At 39.8% G+C, this 15619-nt stretch overlaps 1 protein-coding gene across 2 annotated transcripts in view; it reads right to left on the reverse strand.

Moving 5' to 3' along the window:
* RAPGEF5 (Rap guanine nucleotide exchange factor 5) overlaps positions 1-15619 on the reverse strand; it is a 154531-nt gene that overhangs the window by 13122 nt on the left and 125790 nt on the right. For both annotated transcript variants that reach the window (XM_030264812.4, XM_072925619.1), the window contains 7 exons: positions 14923-15072; positions 12347-12444; positions 10486-10608; positions 9120-9298; positions 6170-6260; positions 3527-3577; positions 2382-2469 (listed from right to left, as the gene is read on the reverse strand). In XM_030264812.4, the coding sequence (XP_030120672.4) occupies positions 2382-2469; positions 3527-3577; positions 6170-6260; positions 9120-9298; positions 10486-10608; positions 12347-12444; positions 14923-15072 (780 nt within the window). The remainder of the gene's footprint in view (positions 1-2381; positions 2470-3526; positions 3578-6169; positions 6261-9119; positions 9299-10485; positions 10609-12346; positions 12445-14922; positions 15073-15619) is intronic.

Genomic DNA, 15619 nt, shown 5'->3' on the forward strand with positions numbered 1-15619 from the left:
TGGGAGTGGAAGCCTCAACAGTGGGAGTGGACTTCAGCAGTGCACCCTCCAGGGTACAGAAGGCACTGGCAGGAGCACCACAGCCATGCCCCCAGCAGCTCTCTCCCACATGTGAGGGTACCCAGGAGATCCACGAGGAGAAAATACTAAAGGAATGAGATGGCACTCTAATACCATTACTCCTGAAAAGTCACAGCTACATGTGCCAGTGGGAGAACGGCACACAGTAAATGGGACAAGTGTCCCTCTCAGCAGAGGTGTCAGCCCCCAGCCCAGCAGTCCATCTGTGCCCCTCAGCATTTCTCCTGTCCTCACCTCTAGGATTCCCTCTGATACCCATATGGACCCCATGGTTTTGGGGGATTTTAGGAGTGGAAACCTGCAGAGTAGCTTTGTCACACACCACCCCCCATCCACCCCTACCTTCACCCTCCCTGGAAACAGCCAACCTGATTTATTTCCTTGGGTTTCAATGGCTCACTCTGTGCCTGAGGGGCATTTTGTAATTGCTTGGAATTGAAATGCTAAACGGCTTCAAATGCTGCTGGAAACCCGGGGCTGGGACTCTCATGGGGGTGATGGAGAGCTCCTGTGCCCCTAGGGTGGATGGGCTGGGACAGGCAGGATGCCAGCATGGACGTGCAGAAAGCACAGCACATGCTGCCAAAAACTCCAGCACCTCTCCTGCTGCTGGGCTGCATCCTAAAAAGCAGAGGGAAAGGAGGGAGCACGACCCTCTGCACCTCCTCTGCTGGGCTGCTTTGGGCACCCAGGGAAAGGGACTCAGAAAGGACACGACTTCAGGACACAGGCAGTACTTGTGTCTATATCAATGCAGTTAAAAACTGTCCATCATTTCTAATGAAAAACCTATACTGGAAGCAGAAATTTCCACACAGCTTTTTAAGTCATTGACAGCAATGTGTGCATCTCTGAGGGCAGAAGGAACAGAAATTTGCTTTGCAGCCAACAACTAAGAGTCTAGATAAATTCAGTGGAGCAGAAAATTGCATCTGAACTAGGTTATAAGGGTATATCACAGTATTTTATTACACATTTGAAAAATCTGCCTGATTTTCAAAAGCTGTGTCTGTGTGCCGTGAGAGCTCTGCATTTAAATTTAATTAACTTTTAACAGGACACTCTGAAGTTATTTTTCATAATTTAAGATTTTTCATTTTTTAAATTGAAACTACTTTTGTTCCTATTGTGATGAAATACAGCAATTTGCTGAGCTATTAATGATTTCTATGTTACCCATTCCTATTTTTTCCTGTCTTGGAAATGACCTTAATACAAATACGCTTGATACGCAATAAATTCCATTGCACTGTGCAATACTTTGGGAATTACCAACCTTGGCAACATCTCCTTATGGACCACTTTATTGAAGGACTGCATTAATTTCAAAGTCTTCTTGCTATCTCCAACACAAGTTAAAGATACAAATGCTGTCTAGGTACATGTTCTTATATACCATATTGTAATGCAGTGCAAACATCATTGCTACAAGTGACTTATGTCTGCTGCCTTTGTTTACAGGAAGACATACTCCAGAACACTTTAATTTTGAAGCCTTGATAATTGTATCCATCTGAATTAATGCAAACTCCTTTGATGTGTGCAAAGAGGGGAAATGTGTCTGGTGGCTCCCAAACTGTCACCAACTTATCTGGAGAACTGCTTTCATACATTTCACAGCAGCAGGTTGGAATAAACAGCCTAAAGAGAACACTTTCAGAATACAGGAATAAATAAATGAACTTGCCATGTTCAAAGACTAGGCAATTAATAATTAATGACTCCAAGACAATGGAATATTTTAAATACTTGCCACTTTATTAGCTGCCCAGCTCACTGCATTAGCAAGTACATGTACTTTATTTTACGATGCTTTTTAAAAAAAATTATTTTAGATAGTAAGATTTTATTTATCTCTTTCAGACTTATAAAAGACTTGGAAATCCCCTCCTCTAAGAACAGACAGAGAGGGCAGGTTCTCCTTGCAGGTGGCACCAGGGCAGGTTCATCCCAGCAAAGCAGGGAGGCATCTCCCCACGGGCATCTCAGAGCAGCAGTATGACTGTGGCCACTGGTTCAGGGCCCTGCAGGGTCACACTTCTCTGCTGAAGAGGATGTGGCCAAAGCAAAAGCACACAGCTCTATCAACACTTAACAGGACAGTATGCAGTTTTAAGACCTGTGTGAAAATTGGGATCTTCCCACTGTCTTAAAAGAAGTTGTTTATTATCCAGACCAAGTGCTACGTTGTCAATACCACTGTATCTGTCACATACTCATCATAAGAGCATCTGAAGGAAAAATCACCTTACACTTATTTTAATTAACAACAGTGAAGAGCAGCCAAAATTTAACATTACCTTTCAGAAGTAAGGGCATGAAGGGGATTTTCGGAGATTTCATTTTCTTGAATGCATCTCTGTAAGCTTTGTGATTCAGAGAAGGATCCTACAAAACCATTTGAGTAATAGACAGAAAAATCAATAGGCTATAAAAAGAGCAATTCTAAATCCATTACAGGCATATGATCTGAACATGGTTTAGATATAAAAGGTTTCTTTGGGATGCAAGGTAGCTAAAGGTTTTCTAAGCTAGCTGACATGATAAACTGAACAGGAACATAAACAGTGAAAGGAACAAAAGCAATTATGTTCCTTTAGATGAAGCAGTGCTAAATTGAGAGGAAACTGCAGAATAGATTCACTTGGACTGCTGTATAATTTCCCTACAAATTTCTACTAGCAAAATCTCTTACTGTATAGCACAAAACACATCCTGAATGTATTGCTGATTAACTTCTTTAAAAAAACCAAAACAAACATCACCAAACAGCAACAAAAAATCCCAACAAAAACTGCTTTAAGATCCATAGAGCATGCTGGAGACTTTCAAAGAAAATAAGGTAGTATGTTTCAGTGGCATTACGTAGGCAGTTCAAAAAGTCATCTCAATTTCCAATGTAAACCAGCTCACACAGAATCTTTAAAACACATTCATTTATAAAGAACTCCAAGTACAGAAGCATGACAGCTGGTAAAGGCTGTATCTCCTGTTTCCTGTGCCAGGCACTGATCCTACCATGCACCCACTTCCATGACAGCCAGAGGAAACATTTGTTTATTCCGCTTTGATAATGCTGACAAAGATCCTCAAGCCTCAGATTTTGACATTTGTTTTTTTTACAATTTGAGCTGGTCTTTTTTTCTCCTGATCTGCAGCATATTGCTTCAGATAAAGGTTGATTAGCTACCAGGGAAAAAGAACAGCTCCCAAACTGATGCTGGTGAAACTACATTTGCCTCTCTCTGTCCTTCCTCCCTCTGTAAGGAACAGAGCCTCTTTCCATTTCATGTTTGCAGACCACCTCAGAGCTCTGGTTCAGCAAATTACGGATCTGACATGACAAGTCCAACTCCAGAAAATAACAGGCAGACTCCAAATAAATAAGGAAGAAGGAAGGCAGGTAAAACTAGTAATGTTCTTCTGCTGTCAACACCATACTTACCGTCAAACTTTCAAGTTCAGTGAAAAGTTTCTTGAACTTCCCAGGAATTTTCTGAAGTGTGGAAAACAGAGAGGGAAAGGAAAAAAAAAATTTGATTTAGGCAGAAAAATGCTGAAGAATTTCTTTCCTTGAGACTGCTCTGGGTGAAGTACTGAAAGCACCAACACGCACTTCACCCCGGCTCCTCAGCTCCCAGGGCTCTAATTACGGACCATGTTCAGTGAAGTGCCAGCAAGGAACTGGGCCCTGCAGCCTTGTCTTGGGGACCTGCATCCTTCTTTTATGGAAACTGCTTGTCAGCAGCTGGGTTTACTTTCTTCCCCAGCTTCTATGACTAAACATCCATATCAAGCTAGATGCAGTAATACAGGCTGAGAATTCAGAAACTGATCATATCCATGTTAAATCATTTGTTGTAATCAATCTGCCCCAGGATAGGGGTTCTAGAAATTAACAGATGTCCCACTCACTGCTGTTTTATACATCATGCCAGTGCTGATAGGGTTAACACTGCCACATACTGGTGCCAAAGTGAGACATTTCCCTAATAAACTGATTACTCTGTCTCTGGTATCTGCTCCTAATGCCACAGAGAGGTGCATAAAACACTTTCTAAGGGAGCCCAGGCACAAACTACTGTATTGCCCCTCCTGCCAACACCTGCTTTAGTCCCCAAGAATCCACTTTCTTTGTCTCTAAGATGCTTTAATGGATTCACATCACTATACTCAAAGCAATGGTTTGCATTTTAAATTTTCATGCTAGTATTTCAGACTTGAAGAATGCTGTGTGGACCTTAAAGCCTGCCTATTTTTTCCAGCTATAGTAGCTAGTCTAGTAAAAGAGATACCCTCTTAGCACAAATCCTGTCTTGTCTTTGTCCTTAGATCCTGACAGCCAGTGACATCACCAAGAGAAAAGAGATTTAGAACAATTAGATTAAGTGGATGTGCATTATTAAAATGCTAAAATGATTGAACATGGAACTGCAATTGCATGTTTTTTTCTATCTTAAATCAGGGAAAGTGAGGCTCATTAAAACACTGGATACTGTAGGAAAAAATGTAGAATATGCTTGAGAGCACACTACTTGTTTAAGAAATCAAGTGCAGAGCCAATATGATTTAGTCTAAATGGCTGCTTAAATTCAGGTTGTTTCATTTACATGTGTAAGTAATTATAATTAATTTAAAAACATCGCACTACTTTCTAGAAGTCACATTACTAATGCAAACAACCTTCTGCTTCTGAAACTTCCAGTGCAATAATGTTTTACAAATAAAAAAAAAGAAAGGATGTGACTTGATAAATATTTTACACACAGAAACGTGACATATTTACAGTGGTACATATGCAGATGCACTCTTTGTTCTGACAAGCAACATATTCTGCTCTTCCTGAGAGAAGTCCACCAGCAGCACATGATCTCCAGAGGCCTCAGCACAGAGCAGAGTTCTGCGTGTCTCTGTGCAGGAGAGATCTTTATCATTGCCTTTGAGATGATACTTGATCTCTTCCACTCTCCTACCAAAGCCCAGAGAAATGGAATGAAGGCAGCTTAGGAGGAGGCCACAGCAAATGTTCCCCAGAGAGGTGTTTTAGAGAGATCAGAGGCAAGGGGTTTCTGTATCATCATCCTCAGGTATGTAGTTTCTCTAAAACTTTATATCTTATTTAAGTCAGCTCTTCCTTGCCTCAGTCCCTGTAAACAGCCACTGTCCTTGTTCCTCTGTGTGTCAAAGCCCCAGACGTACAAGTGATGTTTCCATACGCATGGCTTTCAGCAAAGGGGGGAGACTTTGCTCTGGACAGTGTCAGACAGGTTTGTAAGTCTCTAATGGGCCTTTGGTCCCAGCTGCTGGTGCTCAAGCGTATCTCCAAGGCAGGAGATCACAGCCCTTCTCTGTCACTCTGTATTACAGATTGATATTTCTGGAGTACTGCACACACAGCTTCAACCCACCCTACTCAATTACTCCTTCCCCTGTATTTGGTTCATCAGGAGATACAACAGTAAACTTGCAGATACTGCAACTCAATATGGATGCGATTTGGATGGGAACAAAAAATGCACAACATAAATACAGATCCTAGTGGGACCCTCCTTTAAATGCACTCATGCTCTGTGTAGCAACCAGTAGCTTTTAAAGCAAATAATCTCTGTTCTCCAGTATCCACCTTATTCATGGCTCATTTCCTATCTTTGTTGTTAAAGACGAGCAGCTGGAAAAAAAAAAAAAAAACTATGAAAGACAACTAGAGAAGGTTTATTTCTACTTTGTTGTTTTGGCCTCTTAATGAAATTATTCCATAATAAGGTATTGCTTGTTTGGAGCCACCTTTGTAAGACTTTCCATTCTAACATCTACTTAAAATGCTAGAATAATTTATTTTGTTTTAAGGGGATAAGATCTCCATGCTTTGTTCTTATTTAAAACTCTGGAAAGACACATTTAGGTTTTTTTTTAATACCTGCATATCTAAGGTTTCAAGTAACAAAGAATTTTCTTCACCAACACTCCCTCCATGTTTGATTTCAGCATGAAAAAATAATAATCAAAAAGAAAAAGGTAATTCGCCAGTATACAGCCTTTGTGCAAAACGGTTATGACAGTGTGTGAAAGATATAAAGATGTGTCTTACCTCCCAGGTCTGAGACAGCCGGCTGACAGATGCAGTGTTGAGACCCATAACAATTGCAAAGAATGAATTCAGATTTCTTTGGGCTTTACAGCTGAGGAATAAAAATATGATTTTTTTGTACTCAGAATCAGTGATAAATGGAATGCACACGTATCCTAGGTTACTGAGTCTCATTTCAACCCTCAGCACTAACATACAATCATCTTCCACATAATGAACTCATTAAATGTCCCCTCATAACCACCTGCAGTCTAGGTGATGGGGTCTCTAAGAAGTTTTTTAGAAAACGTTCTACTGTCTCATCAACCCTGTTGTTGGCAGGTTAATTTTTTCCCTTTGCTGTCAAAAGTAATTTTCCCTTTTCAATGTTCAAGTTACTCCCAGCTGTCTTTTACCACACAGAATAATTCCTTGACCTCTATTCTGTTGTATAATAAATATTTTCATCCTCTTTTTGATCTTTTCTATATATTGTACAACATAGGTTCCTTCAATTTCTCTTTGTAGCTGAGGCCTGCAATTTGCTTTTCCATATTGTTATTATTTTTCATTGAATTCTTTGTAATTTATTTTAACTCATATTTAACTCTTATTTCCTTCACTACTTTCTCATGTAGTGAGACAGTGGGGAGGGAAGAAGAAATATAATTACTGTTCTATGTTCTTATGCAAGCATAAAACAAACAGCAAATTATTTATTTGGAACAACATCACATTTTGTCCTTTCTTTTAATTTGTCATCTATTATCACCCAAGGACCTCTGTCACAGTGCTGCTCTTTACAATCATGCATTTATTTCTTCAGCTCAGTATTAGCATTCTGTAGCTGAATTACTTGGCATCTATCTAAATTAAATCTTATCCTACTGTTGTTTGCACATGCCACTAGACTCCTTAGATAATTTTCTTTTCCATCTATCCTCCAATGCATTGGCAATCCTCATCATTTCTGTTGTCTGTAAATCTGGTTAGTGTTCAATTTACATTTGCCTATAAACCAGTTGCAGCTAGTACTGGTTCCAGTACAGGTTCCATTGGAATTTGCTCGATACCTCTATTTTTTGACATTTTACTGTATGCAATCAGACTATGCTTATTTCTAATCCATTAGGAAACTTGAAATCCTGAAATACCGAGTCCTATTAAAACAAAAATATTGCCCTGTCTCTTACAGATTTTTGCAGACCATACAAATACATGGGTGCATTTGTTTGTGAGAGTGTGAATCCTCTTTTAAGGCAATTTAAAGTATGAATTAATCCACTGGGTTCACTGGGATTTATCATCAGGGAAAAGTACATGCCAAGGCCTTAGCCTGGAAAATGGCCAGAACTTGTTACAAGTTTTATAAAGCCTGCCTTTATCACTGTGTACTATCTTGAGATTGTGTATTTCTCACTTCACTTCAGCTGTCTTCAAGTTAATCCTAACTTTGTTGCTTACATTCTTTTTATCATTAAAGCCAGGCAGCTCCCAAAGGAAGGTGTCCAGCGCAGCCTGCAGAAATGGTCTGTTGGGTGGGCCCACTCCTCACAGCAAGCTGTGGAGAGAAGGGACGTCTCTCACAGCCAGCCACTGCTTGCTGGGGGAGCCAAAAGGCTGCTGTTGTAATCTGTTTCTTCTATCCTTACATTGACTTGTTTCTTTAGCTCCCCAGGATGTTTTTTTCTAATAACATACCAATTAATTTTGTTTATTGAACTTGTCTTCTCTTTTAGACTACTCATCAACAGAAGCATATGGATTTGTTTTTCAAAAACTCTGTCTCCCTTTTTCGTACTGACACACTTGCACAAAATGTGTTCCTCAACACCAAAGCACACAGATGATGAACATGAAATCTGAGTCCTGGTGGCTTCCTGACCAGACAGATTCCTGGCTGAATCTGTGAGCAGAAAACAGGGAGCAGCCAGAGCTGTTCACAGTTCCCTACCTCTCCACCTAAGTCATAAACAAAACAGGAGGGCTGCTTGGCTTGTCTCATGATGTGTTTAGCACACCACCCTTCCATCTTAATTGTTCTTCTCTCATCAACTCTTCCAGAACTGATGAGATACAGTGGTTGTTCATTTAGAAAGCAGCTTTTATGATGAAAAAAAATGTCATGAAAGCTCCACACGCTCTTATTTCATCAACTACATTCTCCAGTGATGGATGCTTCTGCAATACATGGGGAGAGCCTATCTACTGTTTACTGACAACTGTATTTAGTCTCCGTAACTTTGGCTTTTCACTTAACAGAATGGGATCAATGAAAATAGAGCAACACTTTAGTCTGGTAACAAATATATTCTTATTCATGTAGGACTGACAGAAAACTTTTCTGGGATGCAAATTAATGCTGCAATGGTGCAAGCAAGGCACATGGAACCAAACATTTTGTGGTCATTGATATGGCAGAAAATGAACATATTACTGGATACCACACAACTTGCAAACTAAATTGGATCACATTTATGAGTTACACTAGATTAGATTAGAAGAATTAATTTCTCTAAAGGCACTGCTTCAGCAGAGAGCAGTCCTTTGTATGTAAGTGCCTTGCAAATTAAATCAGCCCAGCCGATGAAGGGAACAATTTATACATTTTCCATGAACATGCGTATTCGAATATTGCAGAAGACCAAGTGGAGAGAGAGGTGAGGAGCATGACTGCACATATTTAAATTGCTCCATTTCCTTGGTTAATAAGACAAAGAGTGATTACAGAGAAAAGAAATCTCTGTATATAGTATATATTTGTATTCTGTTGCAAGACATAGAATAAATGCCAGTAATGTTTTGACCAGGCTCTGCTGCTGTTATCTACGGACTGTTTTATTCAGGTACACTTACTACACTATCAAAACACAGGATAACAAATTAGTTTTCTTTCCTTGCTTCTGTACCTATTTCTTGCCAAACAAATCATGTGAATTCAAGGATTTCTGTTGCAATGACAGCAACTTACTGGGCAGCAATCTTGATGAACTTTTTCACTAGCTGCACACGTTTGCAGAGCTGGCTACAGAGGAGTATCTCGGTGGCAACCCAAAGCTGGACCTCATTGCATCTCTGAAGCAGAAGACTGAGATTCTCAGTGTTTTCAGCACTGCCCTGTCTGCTGAACGTGAAGTATATCAGCTCTTGCTGGAAGACAGTGACAACACCATTAGGGATATAAAAACAATTTAAATATAAATGAACTGTAAATTATTTAAAACTATGTTTTTGAAACAAGGCCTGGTCACAAATGGTTATTTTTTCATTATCCATGAGCCAATCACAAATGGTTCAGGTTTAGCTTAGCAAAATCCAGAGACTTATTACAGAAGGCAGGTGGACTGGAAGTCCTGCAAGATATGCTCTTCTTATTAGAATTCCCAAGGTTCCATTTCTGGCTATAGCCAGGTACGAGACATAAACAATCTATTACTGCATTTTATCACTTCTGTTCCAGTATGAAAAATCAACCATATCAAACCATTGCAGAATCTGAAAAATTTCTATTCAAATTTGTTTCTGTATTAGCCAATTTTTAACCAATAGACATGTGGGTCTTGATTTCTGTTAAAAAAATCCCAAATGTGGCCAGTTTCAAATTTAAAGTGTCTAAACTGAATAAAACAACCCAAAATGAAAGAAAATGAAAGTATCTGGTTAACAGCAAGGCAATTTCGCATTAATTTTCTCAAAAAGTCAAGATGCTTTTCAGTAAACGGTATTTTCAAGAGAGCTTTTCTACTGTTAACTGTGTGTTTTACTGAGCAACCCAAACCAGAATCTATCAAAGTCATTGAAACAACCCAATGGGCCCTGAAGTGCACCATTATCTCATTTAATAAATCCTGCCCAGTACTTTTTATCTCACTGAAGCCTAACAAGAACAGTAATGTGACCATCTAAATTGCTGAAACTGTGAATTTTTTTGTGGCTAAAGTGATATGAAAGACAACTATTTCTGGAATCCCATATTTACTGAAATACTATCAAGCGCACAGTACATTTTGCATATGTAACACAATCACAGAGAGGGTTTTTTAGAATACAATCACGGTCTTTTACTCTTTTGAGGCTAATCTCAATAAACACATCAGGTATACAGGGAACATATGAGACGCCTGAACAAAGGAAAGTTACAAACCTCTGACAATTCTTTTCAGTCTCAAGGATTGCAAGATAACTCTTGGACCTGTGACCACTACTGGGGAGCTGCCAAATCATTTTGTTATGCAAGTGAAGCAAGTACCCAGGAATACCAACGCTCCAAAATGCATCACAATGATGCAATGCTGCATGACAGTAATATACCTGGAAGTGGATGTGGTGCTTCTTACCTCGTGAATTGCATTGAAAAGGCTCCAGTCAAAGTTTGTTAGCTCTAAGGCAAGATCCCAGGTGTTAATTCCCAGAATCCTCACAGATCTCTGCTGCAATTCTTCATTTTCAGAAAATGGGCTCTAAATGAATAGACAAGAGCAAAACAAATTGCTCACGAAATGCCAAAGGTTTTGCAATGAAACAGTTACTGGACTAAGGTACCAAACAGAGCTGAGTGGGTAATCTTCTCTAAGTGCACTCTGAGGGCTTTTTTCCCCACTAATCAAAATGAAGGAGCTATAACCTATTTAATAAATAGCTTGAATGGGAAATGGGTCAATAGGATCAATGATTTGCTTTGGAGAGTAAAGCCTTCTCTCTTTCTCCTTCTCTCTCCCTCTTCCAACCTTGAATATAAAACAATGGCCAAGCAGACAGCATAATGAAAATAAAATCCCTCAAACTATCAGAAAATAAAATCTAAATTAATAGATCAGTAAATTTTCTGATATAAAAGAATAATTCTGAAAACACATTGGATTAAGAATAAATATACATAACTTGCTCTCCAGTCCACTTTTACCAATAACATAAATCCATATACTTTATGATTAATCTACCCCAAATGTAATCAACAAAGAGTAAAACACTGTGGGTTCTGATTCATAAAAGTTATTTATATATTGCTGTGGAGTGTGGTGGTACTGCTGGTATTCAGGGTCATTTGACATTTCCATTATTAGCTGGGATTTTCAAAGTTTTGCATTTCTCTTGGTGTTTTTAACCTCATCAGTCTGAAACTTGGCACATGAACCATCTGCCAAGATGAAAGATTATTCTTACCAGTTAAGCCATTACTTTGATGCTATATTTCAGACAGTTACAGCAAGTTTTGCAATTTTTATTATGCAACTAATGAAACTAGGTTGGCTGTCACCTGGAAACCTTCCCTTAATATTCACATTTTTAGAGATGGCTGGAACACCAGAGATAATGGGGATGACAGATTACAATGATAGTGGCATGTCAGCTCTTCAGGGCACATTGATCCAACAAAATGCAAATAGACATTTCTCATCCTGAGGATGAATGCACAGATCCTAGAGGTACTGACAACATGTAGAAGTCAGCTGCGATACAGCCCCTACTCTTTCCTGGAAACATCTGCATAACTAGCAGAAAACTACTGGAACACCAAAGTGCCTGAGTGTGCCTGCCTCACTGAGGTTTTGGGAAAGCGTGGAGGGAAGGAGGTTGCAATCCTGGTTTCTGGAGACAGAGGGAAGAATGAGAGAGATCTGCTGCCTCTCAGTGCACTGACCTTCCCAGCGCCAGCGAGAGGATGGAGAGACAGACAGGCAGAAGGAAAGGAGAAAGACACACCTCCAGTGGTACACACCAGCTGGCCACAACACAGGGGTAACGCTGATGGGTCTTGTGGACATCTATTTCCACATGTAGTAATTCCAGGGAATTTGTCCATCACTTAGTATGATTATGTTCCAGCCAAAATGCTACAGAGTCACAAGGCAGGGCGGGGAGGAAAGAGTCACAAGAGCCCTGAATAATCCTTATCCCATTCATTCTGGTACAAACACAAGTCATCTTTTCCAGGCTGATGTAGATTGCAAGATTTAAGCTGCACAGAAGCTTTGGTTTATTTAAAGCTGACGAACAAATTCCATTACTGTTCAGTCAAATAACTGCTGTTAATGAAAGATTTTTTTTTTTTTTTTTTAAGGAATAGAGCAGCTCAGTAAGCTTTATTAAGGAAGCAAAAAAACTTCTGCATTGAAAAATCCCTCTGAGAAGAATACTAAGATTTTGATTTGGAGTCAGACAAACAAAAAGTGGGAAATATACAATACCAATCCTTACCAAAGAATCAGTCAGATCTTTTCGGTATACAAACATACGACTGGATGACTCCAAAGATTTTGAGATAGCCAAATCATTTGGTTGTAGCTCATGTTTTTCTGTAAAAACAGCAATAAAACAGAAGTTTCAGAACACGAGTATAATAAGCTGTATATGAGAAATAACAGTACAATTGTACTTCTTAGAAGGTAACTAAGCATCAAATTCAGGCAAGATATCTCTGATGGACTAGAGCACAAAAGCTTCCTGCTTCTGCTTTCAAACTACACTTCACATAGAAAACCTGAAATAATCTGGTCTAGCCTCCTATGCCTTACAGAACATTTAATTTCAACCCAGTGTATCTAGTATAAATGTAGTGAATTTTGTTCGAGCAGAGTGTCTCAGCCTTCAGAGACTGAGCTGTTGTGTGTCACTGGAGACAAAACCAGAGGTGAAGATTAAATCAGTAGCCACAGCCATTGAACAGGAAAAGTTTAAAGGATCCCATCACCATGAAATTCACCCCACAGAGCAGTAACACAGTATTTATGGTAATTGTTCTAGACTTAGAGCAAACTTAAGAAATATCTGAGTAAAATAGCAGGACACTGGTAGCAAAGGGTAAGGACTATTCGTCCTTCAGTCCAGAGTACTGGTTCAGCTCTGCAGAATCTTGAATGAACTAGAGAAAGGTGGGGACAAAAATAAAGCAAAACTCCAAACACAGCTTAAAAACTGTCACTTCTTGTGGGCTCCAAGTAATCCTCTGGAGACCTGATACATGGTAGACCCAAAACTACCAAGAACACTGACAGCTACCCTAGACTCTGCATTGCCCATGAGGAGTAGGACCAGGAGGAGCCTGAGAGCCAAATATAATTTCAGACAGTTTTCCCTTTTATCCATGCTCACTTATCCATTGACACACAGATACATTATGCTGAACTAAAATTATGTTTTTTCAAGGTCATTTTGAATAAAGAGCTTGCTTATCCTTTATTGGAATACAATAAAAACAGGTTCTCCAATGCTCAGACTGCTGCCTTCCAAGTGGATTAAAGACAAGAGTTCTAAGTCACACAAATAGCAAAAGCACAAAGCAGAAAAAAAAGTATAGCTGGTTGGTGTTCATTACTTGCAGTACAGGATGCATAAGAAGAAAGACACTGATACTGTTGTATTTCAAATTAACTCAGGCAATGTAACTAAATAACATTTTAGAGGTTATAAAGGTCATGTACAAATGGCTTTCCCACTATACCTGCATTTTATTTACTATTTCTCATTGAACAACCAAGTAGCAACCACACTTCCATTTTGTGGCTTTCTTGGGAGCCAATATATTATGTTTCATTATTTATGAATGGTTGGTTTTCTTTAGCTAAGCAGGCAGTTAGAACCAGATTTATTGCTATCAGAGCAAAACTTGACCTGCTCTTGAACAGGAGAGAAAGATCTGAAAAACAACAGCAGTAGAGTGATTTTGCAGTGCTGTAAAATGCACTGGAGGTCAGTTTGGGCACACGCAGGGGTAAAAAGAGTATGCCTGAAAAAGTAGCCTGGATGGCCAGGACACCCATGTGTAATGCTCCCAATGGCTGCTCTGTGTCCAGGGTCTCAACAACCAGAGCAGGGCACCATCTCCCTGATGCCCACACCAGTGCACTCAAAAACACGTTTATTTAACTGAGCTTAGCGTGGAGGAAGAAAAATATGACCTTCTAGTTCTGAATCAAAGATATAAACAGAACAAACCAGCACTTGTTTGTATTTAATTTAACTAGACTGACAAAGAAGTAGCAATGAGTGCTGTAATTTAAGACTCATCCTTTGTCTTAGGGGGTCAACACCAACTAATGCTATCTGAGAATATTGCCAAGATATTCTACACTCTTAGTCCTTTTGTAGATACAGGTTCACAGTTCTATGCACCTACTTAAATTGCTTCCAAAAAACACCACAACGATCAAAACAATCTGACCAAGGAGCTTGAGATCTGCCAAAGACCAAAGATCATCTTGGGACTTTGGCTGGTCCCTAGTAACACTCCACGATCACTCTAGTCGTTCTTAAAAAAGAAAATAAGCTGTTCTATTTAATGACTAACACTAAAACAATAGGAAAAAGATGTTAGTTGCTGCTTACAAAATATTGCTGAGATTGCTCCTAGTATCTCAATTGTGCAAATACATGTCTTCTTCCTTTCAGCTCAAGAATATTTGTTACCTATGCCATAAATGAGGAAACAGCTATGCATATTTTATTTGCTATTCCCGTCTCTATTTTCAAGGCAAACCATGCCTCATTGCCTTCAAAATTAATTTAAATTCTAAAATAGGAGATTCAGCTGTGAAAAAGATATAAAACCTTGTAATACTGCTGGAAACTGAGAATTCTTTACACTCCCTTCCCAGCCAGGAGATGCTACATCCCACAGTACCCAAGAAAGAGCTGTTGCCATGGAAACAAGTCTCTGGGAAGCAGCTCCTCATTGTTCCCCTGGTCATCCAGCTGTGGGCCCACAGAGGAACAGCTGTATCCTTGCATCAGAAAATGCCAGCCCTCCTTTACCAGATGTACTAGAAGTTACTTACCACCAGAGAATGACACTGTCACCAGTGCCAACTCCTCTTCTGGGTACTGGATCTTTTCTGCCACAATCTTCAGAATCTCCTGAGCTGAAGTCGACACTTGAGCTTTCACACTGACATAGGAGTGCTCCATTATATACACACGGCAGAAAACTGCACAAAGGAACAAAGACATGCTCAGCTGTAGGCAGAGACACCTGAACAGAGCAAAGAACAAACTTGCAGACCCCACCACAGCAATGCCTCAGCTGCCTGGCTGCTGCAGGAAGGGCAGTCACTGTGCCCTGACACAAAGGACATGAAACTAAGCATAAATATCACCGTTTTTCCCCTCCCCACCTCCTGTCCCTGGGAAATGAGAGGGGCAAGCAAATGGAAACAGACTCCCACAGCAATATCTATTTAAGACTTCCTACCCTGAGGATTTGTCACAGACAACTTCCTTCACAGCCTATCTTCTCTGAAACTCAGCTGTTGCCATCTTTTCTCCCCTCATTTTAGGTTCAGATAAATCACTGCCCTTTCGGTATACTTAATGGCTGCTGCAGAAGTTATTTTGGACCTCCATTTCTACCTGGAACAGGAAGCTTTGCAAGAGCAGTGCTCCCAGGTTTTCAACCACTACTGATAGCTTACCTGTCTAGACATCTAAACTACTTGCATTGCCAGAGTATTTCAGCACCAGCAGAGACTGCCCAAA

The sequence above is a fragment of the Taeniopygia guttata genome, chromosome 2 (genome assembly GCF_048771995.1).
Source record: "Taeniopygia guttata chromosome 2, bTaeGut7.mat, whole genome shotgun sequence".
Classification (NCBI taxonomy): Eukaryota; Metazoa; Chordata; class Aves; order Passeriformes; family Estrildidae; genus Taeniopygia; species Taeniopygia guttata.